The sequence below is a fragment of the Diadema setosum genome, chromosome 9 (assembly GCF_964275005.1).
Source record: "Diadema setosum chromosome 9, eeDiaSeto1, whole genome shotgun sequence".
Lineage (NCBI taxonomy): Eukaryota > Metazoa > Echinodermata > Echinoidea > Diadematoida > Diadematidae > Diadema > Diadema setosum.
Window position 1 is genome coordinate 19,189,116 of NC_092693.1, and position 19,583 is coordinate 19,208,698.

General features: G+C 37.7%; 1 protein-coding gene across 1 annotated transcript; it reads right to left on the reverse strand.

The window, feature by feature from the left end:
- Window positions 1-3,236: 3,236 nt before the first annotated feature.
- On the reverse strand, window positions 3,237-7,621 carry LOC140232570 (cilia- and flagella-associated protein 20). The gene is made up of 4 exons (XM_072312664.1): window positions 7,476-7,621; window positions 6,192-6,506; window positions 5,649-5,714; window positions 3,237-5,194 (listed from the first exon to the last, which is right to left on the reverse strand). Exons 1-4 carry the CDS (start codon window positions 7,557-7,559, stop codon window positions 5,081-5,083), a joined length of 579 nt encoding a protein of 192 aa, XP_072168765.1. The 5' UTR covers window positions 7,560-7,621; the 3' UTR covers window positions 3,237-5,080.
- Window positions 7,622-19,583: the final 11,962 nt, after the last annotated feature.

A 19,583-nucleotide genomic window follows, 5' to 3' on the forward strand; every position in this document is an offset into this window, starting at 1 on the left:
ATTTTTTCTTTTCTTTTCATTGCACGCACCCAGTGTGTCCCCTCCTAGATCCACCACTGATACAGCACATGGGATCTAAAAACATGATGGCCTTGTCAAAGGTTGACATCTGTTCAAAATGTTATGAATATATCATGCTTTAGTTGCTTACAGTAAGTGAATTTTTTGCTATTCACACTAAGGTCAGCAGTATTTCATCTGTAAATGATCTTTGGTATCAGCAACAGCAACCAAAAAACCAAAGTTCATGTCCAATATCAGCGCATGAGTAATGCATTCTGCAGTCACAAATCATGGCGGGTATTAAATTTGGTTTATTTGGCTTTTTCAGTATATTTTTAGAGATGAATTTCATTACAAGTCACTAGCTGTTGTATGGATATACACGATTTAAACACACACACACACACACACACACACACAGGCTTTGATCAACTATAGAGGTGTGCAGTTACTGCAATATACAGTAACTGCCGTAATCATGTCAATGATTTACCACGGTGAATGTTTGTAATTGATTGGTTATTACCAGTCAGCTGCCACAGTAAACTACAAAGTTGTACCATATCATCATAGTAAACTGGCACTGAAGTGTGTACATTAATTAGTATTATTATATTCACAGCTCACAACTCAAACTGCATACTATATATCCTGACCCCCTATATTTTATGTCCATTGACAAAATGCAGCAATTAGGTCAGTGAAAGTCTGAAGAAAATCAGAGAAGCCATTCAAGAGTAGTGTGTTTTGGTGCAGCCATCACTGGATGCAGAGAATACAACACTTTAATTGTGATGTCACATATGGTAAACGATATGAAGAAGATAAAGAAAGTTCAAAATGAAAGAAAGATAAGAAGATAAGTTTCTTCAATTTATCTCCCTCTACAGATCAAAGTTGTTAATACAGCAACTGCTGATCTGTAATTAGCAAACAGATCGATCAGCAGTTGTAATCTTAACAAATTTATTTAGTAGAGTTATGAGGGAGACAAATTGAAGAAACTTACACCTTAAGTTCAAAATATTTCACTTTCCTGACATTATAAAAGAGCGCTTGACTTACCACTTTCAGAAAACAGGGGGGATCATATTTTCCTTAACATATGTCAGTTGAAGGAATGTGTACTTTTCATTAAAAAAAACCCAAATACCCTGGGTATATATATGTATTATATATATATATATATATATATATATATATATATATATATATATATTTAAACATGTATATTCTTTACATTAATGTCACTAACTGTAGTAGTCTTCTTATCCAGTGCATGATGGCTGCACGTTAAAGTTTAAAAATTAATAACTTTTGAACAAATTGTCCTTTCCCCAAACTTCACTGATTTGCTCCACTAATATTGCTGCATTCACTTAACAATCCACATAATATTTGGGTTCCTCTCTCCTTTAGCTGAGAGAAAAGAGATGGAACTGGAAGGAACTAGTCAAATAGACCAGTTTTTAGTTCCACTTAGCGCATGAACAAAGGCATGTTGGTTTGGAAATTCACCGGGATAAGCATTTGTGATGTGACAATTGTCCATGTAATCCTAATAAATGGTGCTTGCCAGCACATCCAGCTTACCGCAAACGTGGTATTAGGCAATCTTAAAAACGTTGGTAAGTGCTTTCAATGCATAACAATTGAATGTATGCTTCATGCGGGTAGCTATAATATGCCCCAGATGTGTTATTTCAAGATTTTATACCTGGAGTTCCAACTGGCTGTAATTATTCAAACCAGGGAGGTCTCTTTCCACCTCCCTGTTCAAACAGTTGTCAGATTTCTATTGATGTACAAAAGAATTCCACAGGTGCACTTGTGCCTTTGAAGATCGATGTTCAACGCCACTGTCTTGCTGAGCAATCTGGAGACTCATTTTGAACGTTATCACGATGTTGGCCATATTTTTCTTATCTACTTATTAAATGAAATGAAATTTCACTTAACTATAAAGCATGTAAAACAAGTCAATCCCGTCCAGAAATTTGTGCAAAGGTGTAAATCAGAGCTGCATCATGTGAAAATATTTTAAAAAAAGGACCATCCTGGAAAGCTGGTTTTATCACTTTTCCGCTTAATTTCCACAAATGAAACTAATATGGAATAATCTTCAAGTATAATTCTTTATTGATATATATATCAGATTAGTGCCCGGGTATGCTCAGTCAAGTAATTTTCATCTTTATTTCAGCATTTTTTGCTCAATTTCTATTCGCGCATCCTCGTGTCTGTACCACCTACCTTTTATAAGAAGGGATAGCAAAAAGTAATTACCATCACAAAGACATACATGTATCTTCCTTTGAAAGTGGCTGGTGATTATGCAATGAGACACGAGTCAACTGTCTTCCTATCTGCGCGACAGACCCTGTTTGGCGGCTTTGGCGGCGGCTTTGAACATGGGATCAAAGGGAATAACACTGTTGTTACTCCATCTCTTGAACCTCCTTGGTTATTTTACATACACACCACGTTTCATAGGTTTAAGACATATAATGCTTTCTGTTAATTTCTCGTGACCAATTCTACAGAAAGTTTGAGCTTACTAATGGGATTTTGATACAGTGATGACTGTGGCTGTAATATAATGGAAGCTGGAGAGTTGATGATTATTCTTCATATTTTTTTTTTTCATGCTGTTTAATGTGTGTGGTGTATGGTGTATGGTGAAATCATACCTATCACTGTGTCATACTCGTACTCCCTTCACATTTAATGTAGCAGAGACTGCTTCGCTCTTATGGCCAAAAAGGAATTCTATTTACACAGCTATTGACACACACAAACTTTTGTTTTAAGACTCTCAAAATCATGCTTTTTGATTAAAAATCCATCTATGCAATAAATCGTGTTTTGCAGATAAAGTGCATGTATATCTGATGTCTTTTGTTTATAAAATTACATGTAAAAACTGTTTCTTCTTTAGAAATTTGTAAGATTAACATATTTCTCCCTTGCACTCACACACACAGAGATAACACGGCCACACAAACATTTGCAAACACACACACACACACACATACACACAGACAGATATATATACAATTGATACACTTGTAGCAAGTGACAAAGTCAACTCTCTCTCACACTTTCGATGGGCGTCCATGACAAAACTGTTCGCCTACATAACCTACGATTCTCACTATGCCAATCAGCCAAAAAGTGTGAAAAGAATGTGTTTGACACATTGAATGATATCAACAACACAATTGCTTCTTTCTCATATTTTGATGCTGTATTTCGTCTTGTTTTTCTATAAAAAGCAAGACAAATATGACACAGACTGTAAACAAGTACAAACATAATTGACACAGCTACATGTTTGAAACCCCAGCAGATTCATGTGGAGAATCAAATAAAGTATAAAATTGATATAAATTAAGTATTCATGATGCTACGTGCACTGAATACCTTTGATACCATGATTAAGGCAAAGAATAAGATAGACGATCCTTTTCTTTATCGAAGTACAGAAATAAAAGCAGTGAGTATTCCAGTGCACCAATGTATAAATCACTTATCACATAAATATCTTAACATTGACTAAGGCATGCTTGAAAGCTGTTCAAAATGTGTGAGTTTGTTTCCCAGAATGTTTGAATATCTTCAAATATGTGCTTATATTCAAGATTATCACATCTAAAAGAGGGCTCCGCTAAGGAGGTGAGGTTAATGTCAAATGCATACATGCCATAAGCATGACAATACAGCACAAACAATAAAGTCCGAGTACTGTGACAGTATTACATAACATTCATCTATTTACAAGCACATGCATGTGTCTTAGGGTTTGTATGTACACTATTGATTTATACAATAATACAAAACAATTGAATACAAATATCCTAGATAATTCAGAGTCATATGACGCTGTCCTTGATTATGATAGTCCTAACACGGAAGATAACCATATTTCTATCGTGCATTCCATCATTACACTTACACTGTAACAAAACTGAAGATTCAGCCATTTCTGCCTCGTTAGGTAGTCTGTTTTCATCAGACAGAAAAAAACCAGGAAGATTCTGAATGAGGAAAAGAGCAAAAATTTGTCCCTTCCAATTTTCACCCCTTCTTTCCGGCAGAGTTGTAAAGCAGAATTGGCATCATCGTTCTGTTACAAAATAAAACATACCTATCACCATGACACGACAGGCTTCCTCAAACTAAACTTTCCAGACTGCCTTTTCATATCACCAGTACCAGTACATGTGGGCTTAGATACACAGAGTAATACTGCTCCACTTTTGCAAGCACGAAATCATTTTTACCGATGATTGCGTGGACAAGTTCCATCTTGTTTCCTCCGGAAACCAAAGCCACAGATGGACATTAGTGCCTTCTGAGAATTCTTGTTCATTCGTGCAATGTGATCTGTTTTGTTCTCTTATTCTTCTGAGATCTAGTGCAAGATTACAAAGGACAATACACGTGTATATAGAAGCACCAAACTCTTCTCCATGAAAATTGTAGCTTTGCTGAGCAATATTTTTTTTTCAAGATCTACGAAAGCTGTGATCTCTAAAAGTCTCTTCCTTTTTCTTACTAATCTTTCTCAAACATTTACCTTTTCTCTCCAGGTGATGCAATACTGCATCACTTGTCCTACAAATTTCCTTTCTCCAACCACGATATCATGGCTTGCTCCTAATATCACGATGAAAAAACAGACAATCGCGTCACTCAGTCATAATCATAACAATCCCAACTCATTGAATGGCTAAGAAATTCTTTAAATCTTGTGGAAGAAGACATCGTCATTGGATATCTCCCTATCTCCACTTGCCCCCAACACGCGCTTTTAGAGATATGATCTCCAATTGGTATAAACTCTGATGGTAGCAGGGAGGAGGAGAGAGAGAGAGATACAGGCAATGCACAATTCCAAACAGAGCAGAGAAGTAACCAGACTTCTGTCACATGGATGTGTCGACTAACAAGCGATTCCAGCCATTGCAGCTCCTGACTATCACACTGGACAGGGTTATACAGTCATTTCGCTGTGGTGCTAGGTAATTGCCTTTCTTTCCTGATTGCTGTGTGCAAAGGGTTCACAAGTCCTGCGCTAGTTTTTCGGCTTCTGTACAGGCAAGTAGAGCTTGAATTCTACGGGAAGTTCGTCTTCTGAGTACAGCCTGTCGGAGAAGTAGACTCGTCGGATGCGGCAGTTGGCATGGATCTGAAAGGTGACACAAGTCAATATCAAAGCTTATATTAGTCAGTACTGACTAGCACATGACACTTTTAACCATGAAAATAATGCAGACAATGGATACCATTTGCTCATTATCATCAATTGATAATATATTATCATCATATTGATGTTATAATGTATATACAATTTAAAATCACAGTAAATGTTCCCTGTAACCTGTCCGTCTCCCCCCCCCCCCCCCAGAAAAGCCACAGAAACAAAAATATATAAACTCCCGGCAGGGTAGATTGCTGCATTACAAAGTATGTAAATCCCGCTCCCACTCATGTAACATGGAAATTGCATCAACTGCTCTGACACATTTTGTAGCTAAATGAAACAACCAATGCATAACTGACATTTGCAGAAGCGTAATCGTTCTTGCATTAGAATAGCCGATGGAGGCAGCAAGAAGTGACTGAGACGACTGGAAACTCACCTGAACTCGCAATGTCTCAATGTAGTTTGTTCCATACGCTCTCCTGGTGAAGTCTGATAGGTTAAACTGTGGAGACAAAGAATAAACCGATATTTCAGGATTTTTCCATATTCTACATATACTTTGAATAGCAGTGACAGAACAGGTCATCAACAATGTAAGATTTTTTTTCACTTTCCCATTTTTACATGAAACTGATAGAATGAAAAAGAATGTGGCCAATGAAGAAAGATATATAGACAAGACATTTCATCTATGCTTACTATTTGTATACATAAGTGTTCATTTTTTAATTTATTTTTTGTCGTTGTTGTTGTTGTTGCTGGTTAGGGGGCATCAAAACACATCATCATGTATTGATTTTTTTCATGTATGTAAATGATAATCAGTAATGCACTCAGCAATAGAAGTGCACATAAGGTTTTCACTTTGATTCTCTTCACTGAATAAATGCAATTCAAACATCACACAAAGTAAAAAAAAAGAAAAGAAAAAAAAAGCAAGAAAAGAAAAAAAAAGAAGAAAAAAGAATGAAATATTTACCTGGATCTGATTCCAGCCATCATCTAGCCTCATGGGCATGGTACAGATGAACGGCTTGACCCGGGTCGTGCTCTGGTAGTTGCTGGCTCGGAACCTTCTCCTGATGTTCTTGTCGTCGAGGACCTGGACCTCAAATGTGAAGTACTTCTTCATATTTTTGATGATCATGACTAGGAAGGGCAGCTTGATGCCAAGTGTTTTCTTGGGATCTGCCGGGCATGTGATGTACGTCGTACTGACATTGGTTCCTATGATTTCAAGTACTAGTGACTGAATGTCATTGTCCGTTATCCTCTTGATGTGCCCATTTCTGACCTGGGAAGACAAAAAAGAAAGGGAGGCAAATATCAAAATTTGCTAGTGATCTACTATTTGGCTATTAAAATTATCAATACATGTTCACAAGCTCATTGAATGTAAAAAAATTCAACAAATCAAATTGGATCTGTATCAAGTACTTTTCAGTGACCATTTATCACGAATGTGAAAGTATTAATCAGAACGAAAACTAACCCTATAAATACTAAAAAGTGCAATAACTAAAATATATCACACATCTGTTGTAGAAGCTTGCATATAAAATTTAAAGATTTTTTACAATTTTCTCATGGAAAACAACACTTCAACAGGCAAAAGGGCAAAGTGATTTCCACTGTAGAAAATATTCCTTTTGTTTCTCAACGTGGCATGTGCAAACTGGTTTCAGAGTAAAGAAATTTAAAAATGTAATGACTTTCTCTAACAGTTATGCAATCATTTCAGTCTAAAAATATGTCTGATCATGCCAATGACAAATGTGTAGAATCTAATCCATTGTCACAGTGACACAGCTGAGCTGTCATAATTTAATAAGTTTATTTGAATCATTTCCTGCCACTGCAATTTTTTAGTTTGTCAGAATCAACTCGCTTAAGAACTATCTTTTAATTGTTACAATAAAAATGCAATGGATATTAAAAAAGACAAATGGAATAACAAACATTTGTTGTAAAACATGCATATAAAACAGCTAAAACATTATCAATGACTTGTGATAACAGAGCACCGCCCACCGTGAAACACAACACAGACGCCAGGCACTGGGACTATCATGCCACAAATGTTTGGCACATGAGCCCTCCGAGTGCTGCTAAGCAACACCCCGATCTCCCCTATCGCCACACACACTGCAGACACGTTACAATACACTACGGGCGGCATCCATGCCCGACTGAATGGGTGTAAGGCGCGCATGTCGAGAACTTGTAAAAGACAAATTACGTCCAAAATTCATGTCATACTTACTTTTTTGTCCCAAATTTGTAACGGCTTGCTGCCTATACTGTAGAGAATTGAGAGAAACCCACTCTGGAACGTATTTTTGAACATTTTCGGTTGATTTCTTCGCGCTTTGTTGCCGGGAATAAACACACACGTCCGTCCGCAATGACCTCCTCGTTCGCTATGACCCACCAACTGATCTGTTGTTGTTACGAGGAGGGCGCTGCCGAGAGCCCAGTCACCATGGAGATGTCGTGCACCTGCTGAATGAATGGTGGTGTGCAGCTCCTGTGAAGCTCGGCTGAGCGAGTCGCACCGACAGCCAAGTCAGTGTCTTGTTTGGATTAGATGGGTGATTCGGATCTTTGCTCACAATGAAAAAAGAGAATATATAGAATGTTCGATAGGGAAGATCGGATTTACCTGTCGAAGTGGTTCCATGCATGCAGCATGCGAACAATCAACTTGTGGTCCCCAATAGCATGAAATAATGTATGACAATTTTACTTCTCGAACTGATATCGAAGATTTGTATGAATGTATGAAGATGGAAAATACGAGCATACCACAGGACAGTTAACACTTTCCGGAGCTACATTTGTACTTAAAATTTACCACTGAGATTTAGCAGGAAGTGGTAGTAGTAGTAGTACATGTATAATTATTCTATATTCAATTAGTGGAACAAGAGAACAAATAGAGATGGGCTAATTGAATATGCCAAGATTGCGTTAATGACATTATAATGAACATTTTCATCGTTGGAATTATGTTCACTATAATAGACATCGCCTACATCAAAGTCCTAACATGTCCGATAAGTAGGCCTATAGACTAATTTATGTTTATTGTTATTATTGTTTTGATTTTCCTTTTTTTTTGTGGAATACACTATCATCGCCTTTATACTCGGATCATCATTGTTAATATTATAACCCTGAATGTTGCCCGACCATTCCAGTGGAGGAGCTACGGGGGTGGGGTAGGAGATTTACCTCCCCCCCTTAGGATCCTTCTTGCTTTGTTTTCTTGGGGGTTTTTTGGGTGTAGGGGATTTGACCACACCCTTGAGGTTTTCATTATTTGTATGTTTTTTGTTCCCTGTTTACGCTTGTTAGCGGAGAAATTACAGCAAAAAAAAAAAAAATGTGAAGACCCTTTTTTCATTCATCTTCTTTTTTCTTGTGAGCCGATTTTGAAAGAGAATTGGAAACAAAAAACAAACAAATAAACAAAACAAAACAAAACAAAATTGGACCCCCCCCCCAAAAAAAAGTAGAATTCATGAACATTAAAAAAAAATGAAGCAGATCGGTGAAAACGATTTTAGTTCAGCATCTACAAGAAGTTTTTTTCTTCTTCTTTTTCTTTTTCTTTTTCTTTTCTTCTTCTTCTTCTTTTTCTTTTCAAAGGGGTGTGCATAAGGATTAAATTAGGATTTTTTTGGTAAACATTTTGACATACTCGGAGAGTGACAAGCCTTGCAAGAATTTTCCTTTCTTGAATCGCTCTATTACAGTGGTAGTGTCAGTATTCAGAAGGCACTTATGAGGGAAAAATAAAGAAAAAAAAAGCAAGGTACACATTCGCGTCATTGCCGAACCTTCGGAGTCATTCTTTCAGTCATAGTTCTTCATCTGAAGAAAACAATCCCGTGCCATGTCATGCAGATTTCTGGAAGACAAGCTTTTCATGAGCACCGTGAGTGGCAGATAGTAGCGAGCTTTAGATCTGCGACGCGAATGCTAAGACGACGCTATTCGGCTAAGAAATGGTGTTGTGCAAAATATTATGCGCGAGCCAGCTGTTTCCATTGTCTAACCCGGGAAGATGCGTCGTCTTAGCCTTCGCAACGCAGATATAAAGCTCGCCACTAAGCGAGTCACAGTCACTGAAGAGTCACAAGAGTTCTGTGGCTTCGCCCCTAACAAGCTAACAAGCTTCCCGTAGAGGGGGGTATGATTCAGAGAGAGGCAGAGAGAGAGAGAGAGAGAGAGGGAGAGAGAGGGAGGTGGGGGGGGGGGGGGAGAGGAGGAGGTGTCCGTATTGTATTTTTTTTTCTCTATGGGCTTTTTTGACGTGTACATCTGTGCCATCTAGAACAATGAATCTGTAGACAAAAGAGAACGGCAGAGCGTACTGATCGACGGATGAGAGAGAATACGAGCAGACGGCAGAGGTTTACACATACCGTTGTCTGGAGAATACAGAGTTGGCTGAATAAAGGATAACAACTTTTCGCCATCCCCACTTATACAAGATGAGAAGTATAATGGTCTAAAGACACGGGATGCGCAAATAGAATTTGCGCAAATATTAATGAATTAAAATCAAAATTACTCGACTGCACAAGATTAGGGTACAGTTTCAAATAATTTCACATCGTACTTCTCTGATTTACACTTTTGTACATAAGTTATTATCGCTGATCGATGAAATTGACTTTGGTTTTCTTTGTTTTATCGTTATGTGAATGTTGATTGCATTTAATGAAGAGACAATCAAAATAAAGCCAACATAATACGTGTAATAATGACAATAATGATTATGTTCAACTATTTGCCACATAATGCGCTTGCACTTTTTTTTAGCCAATGAATAACATTTGACTCAATTTATTGGTCAAAATACATTAAGAGATTGTTTATATATATTGTATATGTGTATATATATATATATATATGTGTGTGTGTGTGTGTGTGTGTGTGTGTGTGTGTGTGTGTGACGGAGGAATGACTCGCAGACGTTGCAGTAATGTTCACTATCACTACAGCCTTTTATTCTCTCAAGCTTTCGACTGAGTTACCAGTCATTTTCAAGGGCTGTTAAGGCCTTGGGATATGCTTGCTGTGTGTGGTGTGGTGTCAGAGGGGTGAGGGATGATTGGTGTTCAGTTGAAAGCTTGGGAGAATAAAAGGCTAAAGTGTACATTACTGCAACGTCTGCGAGTCATTCCTCCGTCACACGTATACATAAAGATAATGCAGCACCCACAACCTACGAGGCCAAGCCCGCTTCACCTTATTATATATATATATATATATATATATATATATATATATATATATATATATATATATATATATATATATATATATATATATATATATATATATATATATATATATATATATATATGTATATATATAATATATATACATAATAAAATAGAACTAAGTTCATGCTGTCAATACCAAGTTTATTTTGACACATAAATTTTCGGGCGACTCGCCCTTTCTCAAGTGTTCTTGAACAGTTTATTTCGACACACATTTTTGGACGACTTTCTCAAGACGGTGTTCTTGAGTAAAGAACACTCCTGAGAAAGGGCGAGTCACCCAAAAATTTGTGTGTCAAAAACTGTTGGTATTAACGGCATGAACTCGAGTTCTATTTTTGATATTGCACCAACATGTGGACTACTTACTACCTCTCTCTCAATCTCTCCCTCTCTCTCTCTCTCTCTCTCTCTCTCTCTCTCTCTCTCTATATATATATATATATATATATTGTGTGTGTGTATGCGTGTGTGTGTAGAATGAGTATGAGTGCAAGTAACACATTCCCACTCTCATACACACACACACACACACATACACACAAATTATACACAAAATAGCACACTTCTCTGCACAAAACCATTTATCTAATACATTTATTTTATTTACAACATGACATTGATGTATTACAACAAGGACAGTCACAATTTGTTATCATACAACCAGCTTTCTGTCAAATCTTCAAAACGGATCACATCTGGGCCCCATTTCATAAAAAGTTGCTATGATAGCAACCCTTGCTGGAATGGCAATTGTCATAGTAATGACAAGGATCCAGCTTCCTGATTGGCTGTTGCTATTGGAAGTTGTCATTCCATCAAGAGTTGCCATCCTGACATCTTTTATGAAATGGGGCCCTGGTGCCACTACCATTATTTTCATTCAAATTATGTATTGTAATTTTGTGGGCAAACACGAAGAGGAAATGGGTAACTATTGTTAATCATAAAGTACAATGTATTGACAAGAAAGCAATTTCTGTGCAGATTTCAACAGGGGGATATTTCACAGCAACTACTCAAAAATTTTGTACAGCCAACAGCATGGCTGCCAGCCAATTCGACTGTGTAGGAGTGTGTATGTGCAAACATTATGAGTGATACATTTATTTTTGAATAGCAGCCTGTAATTTCTAAATTTTTACATTTAAAGTGAACACATACATGCATTGGCAAAGGTCTCTAAGATACTTAATACTGAATTGCAAAACAATGAAACCTTCTGGAGGAAAAAGGAAAATGCAGCAACTGAGTTTTCAACTTCACGCCAAATCCTTTTCAGTCTACACGAGAACATGCATGTGACACATTATGTACAGCAACAGAGACTTCGTCGCTTAGGAGCTCCAATAATGTTGCAATGAGAAACCGTTACAGTATCTACATGAAACTAACAGAGGATGAAAGTATCGATCAGTGACATTAGACTCTTGCTTATACAAAATTGTGCTCGTCACTGAAGACGGGTAAATTATGATGAGTCATCCTCAGGCCCATCAAAATCACCCTTGTTGGATCACATGATGACATGAATTTCCAAAATACTTAATTAGCTTCCTATTAAAACTAGACCACTCTGCCCCTTCTAGCAAAAAAAAAAAAAACAACCCAAAAATGCATTCATGAAATTTGAGAGTCTGCAAAAGCATATGCCAACTAAATATTCTATATGCCATTGGACAGAGCCAAAAAGAAGCTTCAAGTAGGAGTAACATTACAGTGTTATTTCATGTATGAAATGATTCAAAAGCACTTGTCTTGTACTACAAAAGCTATACCTCCGAAATAGATAACATCTGTAATCCCTCTCAGATGCCCAAATAGCACAATATCTTTTAACTCACTGAGTTTCCAGCAAACATGTCGGTCTCAAAACATGTCTGATTTCTTGCACCCAAAATGCTACTGACCTGACAGTCCATGTTTTTTGTTTTGTTGTTGTGGTTGTTGTTGTTGTTGTTGTTTTTTTTTTTGGGGGGGGGGTATTCACAATGTCATTCTCTCTGGGCATTCTCTCAAGCATTTGCACGAAATACACTCAGCTTTGACTGCTGTTAATATCACTTTGGTAAAATCATCAAGCTCTAGAAAAGAAGGGGATTATATTGCAGTTGCAACATGAGTATCGATCAAAAGACACAAAAAGTAACATGAAATTTACCAATACCAAATACAACTTCAGTCACACTGATCAAAGTGGGTGACGAGATAAATCATTTTTTTCCTTAATAAACTCATTTGAGCAACCTCACAAAATTATGACTTCTATTAAAGTAGTTTGTTTGGGCTTGCCGCACACTTTTCAGAATACTGTGTCATGTTTGCCCAACACATTCATAAAATGCTATTAATGAAGAACACCAAAAATAGAAAAAAAAGACCAATAAATTTGTTGGCTTGCCAAAATACATGATATTTGTAGTTGCTTTCAGACAACACTTTCAATGTTTTTGTAATCATTGGTATCTATCTAATATTTTCATTAAATCCATATGCTGTGTCTGATAAAGCTATAAGGTCAAATGCAAATGAGAGTTAGAGCATTATAATAAAAGTTATGTACATCTGCTCCACTGCAATATTACAGTCCAAACTGCATCATTACCATCGATCAGAAAGATGAACTCATAATTAATCTCCCCTGCTTTAACCAGTATGTAATGACACAGTAACAATGCAACAAATGTCATTCTATCAGGTCTAAAAAGAACTTGATAAAATCAGTAACACATTGCTTTGGCAGGACAAGCGAATATGGTAATTTCTAGACCTTTAAATTCAAAGAAAGTTCAATTATCAACACAACGACACAGCGATGCAAAAACATGATTTCCTAAACCGAAACATACATGTATTTGTGATTTAGGGCATGGCAATGTTTTTTTTTTTTTTTTGTTGTAAAAAAAGGAAATGCTACATTACCTTCTTTTAGGGTGAGAGGCCTTCTGCACACATTTTCATATTGTCAGTTGAGGAAAAAGGCCATGACAATGTACAAAGTCCTTGACTTAACAACCTTTGACTTCTCAACTCACAACATGATAGGACTACAGGAATCCAACATATAAGAAGAAAGCAAAAACACATGCATACAACTGTATATCATGGCATAGGGTCTACCAGGTGTCCACGACATGGCAGATAGCAAAGAAACAATTAACATCTGTGCACCACAGGCATGACACATGAATTTAATGTGTAATTAAGTTTGCAGCAGGTACAGTACGAAAGGGGGGGGGGTGGGAGAGATAATGGCAATTAGTATTACAGTACCAGGAAGATGGCCAAACTCCCTGGTACATGTATTACTATTTAACGTGTGTCCAAAGCCTTGTTCTGTCAAAGTTCAACTCAATTCTAATCTTTCCTTCTTCTTCTTTTTTTTTTTTTTTTTTTTTTTTTTTTGGTTAAGATAATACAGCAGAATCTTGGTATAGAGAGGTCCTTAGGACAGGAACACTTAGTTATGTGAGAGGGATCATTATAGCAGTTGCCTAGTCAAATCAATACAAAGGAATTTGTTCAAGGATATTGCTGTATGCATCAAACATTTTGCTGTATCTGGTCTCTCATAACACCAAGTGTCCTCTGTAGATATCAAACCCAGGCAGATGCAATCGTGTCAGAAGCCTTAATGTGCTTTCCATTGCTAGCAAGAGTGAGACTCATATAATATTGCTGGTAGCTGACTGTGATTTTTGGCATATTTCACTAGAATTCCTCAACATGACAGTTTATTGAGCTTGAATTGCTCATAAAAATTGCATCATTATATCCTATATAGTTCACAGAAATGGAATTAAAGTATCCATCCCACCATTCACCTTTTCTGTTTCACCAGAAAACTGTGAATAATTAACATGAAAGTGCATTCTTCTTGTGCATGTTAAATTCAGAGTTAGATAGTATACAATCTGAAGGCAGGCCAGGGTTGGTTTTCCATATAATTCATGTCACTCATGCAAAGACTTTGGATTGCAGCAGTTGCTATGAAATATAGCTTGCATTTTCTGTGCCTTCACCATACATGTATGTACAATCATAGATATCAAGGAAAAGGGCACACGAGAGCTCACTGCCCACCATTAAAAAACAAAAACAAACAAACATGAATGGGCCCATGCCTGTTTGCAAGGGGGGAGGTTGGGGCTCACCCAAGTACCCACTGAGGCAAGTGGGGAAAATAAATATATTCGAGTATACATTCTTTTTTATTTAGAACCCCGCCATGCACTATGTGTAGGTGACCTTCAGTCCAAAATGACTGCACATGGACCATCTCTACAGATCCTGTCTGCCACTTAACATTGCAACTCTCCAACTGAACGGCGACTTCGGAACGTCCCCATCCCCAAGTGCCGGGTTGCTTCCTTGGCCTGGATGTTTGAACTCATGTAATAAAAATGATTGCACTTTGTAACCACTTCCTGCTTTCTTGTTCACAGAGCATTTCACTATCTTTTTTTTAAATTTTTTTAAAAACAGGAATTAAATTCATTTAGCAGGAATAGCCCCTTTGGAAATTGAAACTGTACACTCTCTTTAATTCATCCCACATCCCACTTTGGTTCAACAAAATAGTATTAATGAGCAGGTGGACCACTCTGTACAGGTTTCTGGATAAAAAAAACAAACAAACATGAAAAAAGATACTACACCAAATAAAATTTACATAACCCTTGATTCTGAGGGAACAATAAATAAATAAATGAGCCATTCAAGAAGATAACATTTAAAACAAAATAACCACTGCCATTGGTCAAAGCTATTCAGTGAAAAAACAACAACAACCAAATACAATGAAGCACACACAGAGCCAAAACATGGGCATTTACACAACTGCTTATGAAATGCTCTACAGCTCATGTTTGACAGAATGAAAGTGATCAGTAACCAAATCTGCCTTATTCACAAAGGTGGTCTGTAAATGGCTTATCATTATGGCAATTGTGAACTTACAGGTACACAAACACATACACATGTATGTGTAGTATCACAAGAGGATGTATACCTCCCTCGCATACTTTTTTCCCTCATTTTCATAGCATAAAATTTAACCCTAAAAAGACTGGGGGGGGGGCCTAAAAGGCCCCCCCCCCTCGACATTTCGCGCGATAACTCTGCAACGCGCAATGCTCTCGCCGCGATGCTCTATGACTTTCTTCTTTCGAGTTTCCCGCACATTTTGACACCAAATTTGTGACGCCCGGGGGTACGGTTCTGAAGTTACATAACTTTTTGTACATGCACGTGAGGCCGAAAATGGCTAAAAAAATGTGATTTTGTGTACAAAGTCAATGCAAATGAGTTTTTTCACATGGTTCATATAAATATGCTTGTTTTTACTCTCAATGGCTAAAATTAATTTGTTTTAGGAGTACTATGCTGCAAAAAGTGTCTGCCACAAATTTTGTTAAAAAAAACAACAAAAACAAAAGGTCGAAAAAAACAAAGAAATACATAAGAAATTCATGAAACAATAAAATAAATAAGAAATTGATTTTGATACCGATTTTTTTTTTGAAGTACATTTGCTAAGAATGCCACAAAGAATAATTAGACCAAAAATGAGCACTTTTGGAGCTTTATTTACTGATTTAGATCAAAGAGTCTGATTTCTCGCATAAATTAGCATAATTAATCAAAATAAAATAAAAGAAGACTATTTTGTAAAATTCAAATATACGATCTTGTAGATTACATCGCACACTACCATTGTGCAAATTTCTGCGGCGATTGCGCGATCCACGGCCGAGATCTTAAGGGGGGGCCCTTTAGGCCCCCCAGTCTCTTGGGCTACCAAAATAGCCCAGTCTTTTTAGGGTTAAAAGACCTCTGCCTATAATGACACTATACGATATGAAAATACTGTATGACACATAGTGTATGGTACAGCATACTATGAAGGACACTGGTTGTTCTATTCATGTTGAATAATAAGTTTTTCCCATCGATGAAATTTGTTCAATGCATCACACGCTCATCACTGGACAGCCACAGGTATCATTCTTTAACTGGTTGAACTTTTGGGGATGCTTTCTATTTGGTGCAAGAGATACATTTGGCATATGCAGGGTGCTAAAACAAAACAAGCCTAAAATAGAGTAGTGAATAGGGTTAGTTTCAAAACCATCAAATAGTTTTGAAATAAGGTTTCTTAGTATTTGCCCAGATTCTCCCAAATGTACTTATTGTGCATGTTTTGCTGTAAAGCATGCTGGGCTGGCCTTCTTTTTGCAGGACATTTTCGCCACACGCTCTGCACATACGTCGTGCTGCTCTTACGTACACTAGCAGACAATGGGCACTGGCTAGTAGTTATAGTGCAAAAACCTGTGATAGGGGTAATTTTGCTAGCTCCCCTTCCAGTAGACAGAAAAATCTGTCTGTTCACAGGAGTATTCTATCATTTTTTACTTAATCAGCTCCACTCCATAGGGGATTCCATGAAGCCGCAGAACATATCCCTGATAACCAGATACAGACCGATCTTTCGGTCAACCCTTCCAGAAGCCCACGACAGGAGGGTAATTTTGATAGCTTCCCTTCCAAGTCTGTGACTTGGGGTCAAAATCCTCACCACTTCTATCCCTAAAGGGGTACGGTATCTCCAAGAATCTGGATCAAGCATGTGTTGTGTGCGGTTGACCATCTGGAGGGGGGGGGGGGAGCAGGTTGGGCACTTGCCTGAAATAATCATGGGGCCCTTGGCCTAATGCAAATCTGGCAAAATGGAAAAAAATATATAAGCCCTAAATGCATACTACTGCTGCTCAAAGTATTTTGGTTACTCAATGCACTAGCACGCCACTGAATATCTCCAAGCCAACGGCGATGTTTCCAATCATAGCCACATTGTCTGAACTTCATCCTTTGTTGCTGTTTTTTGTTTTGTTTTGTTTTGTTTCAAATTGCTCATTAAATAATCTGCAATCCCTCATGAAAAAAAAATGGAGTGTGTTGCATCTCAAAGACATCTCTAGAACACATGTAACTGAGAGACTAGGATTATTATCATCCATAGCTGGCTTGCTCTGCCTTGGTGCATCATGTCAGAAATTTCTCAAAGCTACCTAGACCCGACCCCACCAGTGCGCATGGCTTTGTTTGTTCGCAAACAGCAGATAACTGAAGTGTTTCTTTGTCATAATCGATTAGAATTTAGGCCCATCCATCGATTTTTATTTTTTTAATGATATTTCAACCAACAAACAGTTTTCATTTTGGTGTTCATACAAACCCCAACTCACCATGAAATCATAGCATACCTCAAGTGCGACTACCTTGTGAACAACGGTAAATACTTGCAGTCTCTTTACAGTTGGTATTTCAGTTCCAGGTATTTCTTGATACAGCTCAGCTGTAGATCATTTCTGCATCTGAGACCTTCACATATCTCTTCCCAAACTTCAGCTCCTGTATCGTGTGCATCAGTGTTGCTGAATTAAAACAGCCTGTCCACGAGAAACCCTAGCTCAGCATGGCACCTCCATCAAGACTGCCCACAGCAAACCAAACTCGGCGGTGCATTATGTACAGGGAAATATGATACCTGATGAACATTCGTTACCCGATACTTCACTACGCAACAATGATCCCCGAAACCACTGTCTGCCTATGGAAGACTCTCTACAGCTCCACGATGACAGAGAGAGAATTGATACATTTCCCTTCCATCTACCCTTCTCCACATCAATATGAAAGGCAGTGTTATCTAAAACCTGCCACGAATTGACTTAAAGTGCTCTTCATTGCTCTGAAGTGATCCAGTCCCTACGTCTGCCCATTGTGCTTCCTCAAAACCTTACTTCCAAACAGACAAAACAACTGAGTCACACTCATAAATCACAAATGATGCAGCCGAGGCACAAGCAGCATCCTGCAGCATAAGCCATGAAAATAGCAGTTCCATTCAAAATAAATAGCCATCATTATGCTGGTGTCAACTTTTTTGCCTATCACAAGTCCGACATAATGAGACAACCTCTATTTTATCACTGCTAGCCATCCTACTGCTGAGACAATGTCAATTTTTAGCCGAAAGACTGAGCTTGGCCCTAAAAATGGTGACAATCCTTCCTATCACATCATCATAACTTCCACAGATATTCACTCTATGCAGCTTTGTTTAACCAACTTTTATTACTTATGGTTATCATATTATACAGTTAAAGCTTTTATCTCGGAATGGTGCCTCATAGCCTGCTGGCAGACAAACAGTACAGAATTACATATTCTGAGTATTGAACACCCAACCACGTCAGGCTAGGCAACACTCAATCAGCTTTGGACATATTGTGAACCCACAATTATTGCATATCTGGCATAATAGATCAAAATTTGATACAAACTCTGGTAATGCAATACCCAGTACCTGTCAGCGGTTTCAGTAAAATGGTTCAGTACATGGGAAAGCTTGCTATAGAGGGATTCCTAACCGTCATGGGGCCTAGAAAATATCTGCAATGAACTGCTTTAAAGCATCAGGAAGAGTCTATTCTGCACATATATTCTTTACCAAATGAGTGTTGGTGGCAGTCGACGGTTTCAAGCCGATTTTCTCCCAAGACAAGAGAGCTGTTTTAACTGCTGCTGCAGCCATCAGGTGAGTTAGAACTTGTGCCGAATCAGACATGTCTCAAATATGATGATTTCACCTTCTGAACTTAAATTTTTGTCTCTGTCAATTACATTTAAATGTTAACACCCATAAACATCACTCTTGTAACACCGAATTCCAGTTGCCCCGGGGGAGTGAACACGATGAAGCGAAATAATTAACTTTTTCCAAGCATAATTACCTCTGATGGACTAAAATCTCTTGTCAAAGCTTGATACATCAGAGGAGATGTGCATATGTTCAATTACCTCAATAACATACATTGTTCTGTCACAGTTACTCAGTATAATGTCTGACAATTTTGGAAACTCCAGGGTGAACAAAAATATCTGTAAATCAAAAGTGTGTATGGTACACAATCACACTCTCAATGCTGGGCTAAACCCCACAATCTTTAAAAAAAAATTAAATCTGCCATAATAGTTGGGAGTTTCTGCTACAAATGAGGGTGGGC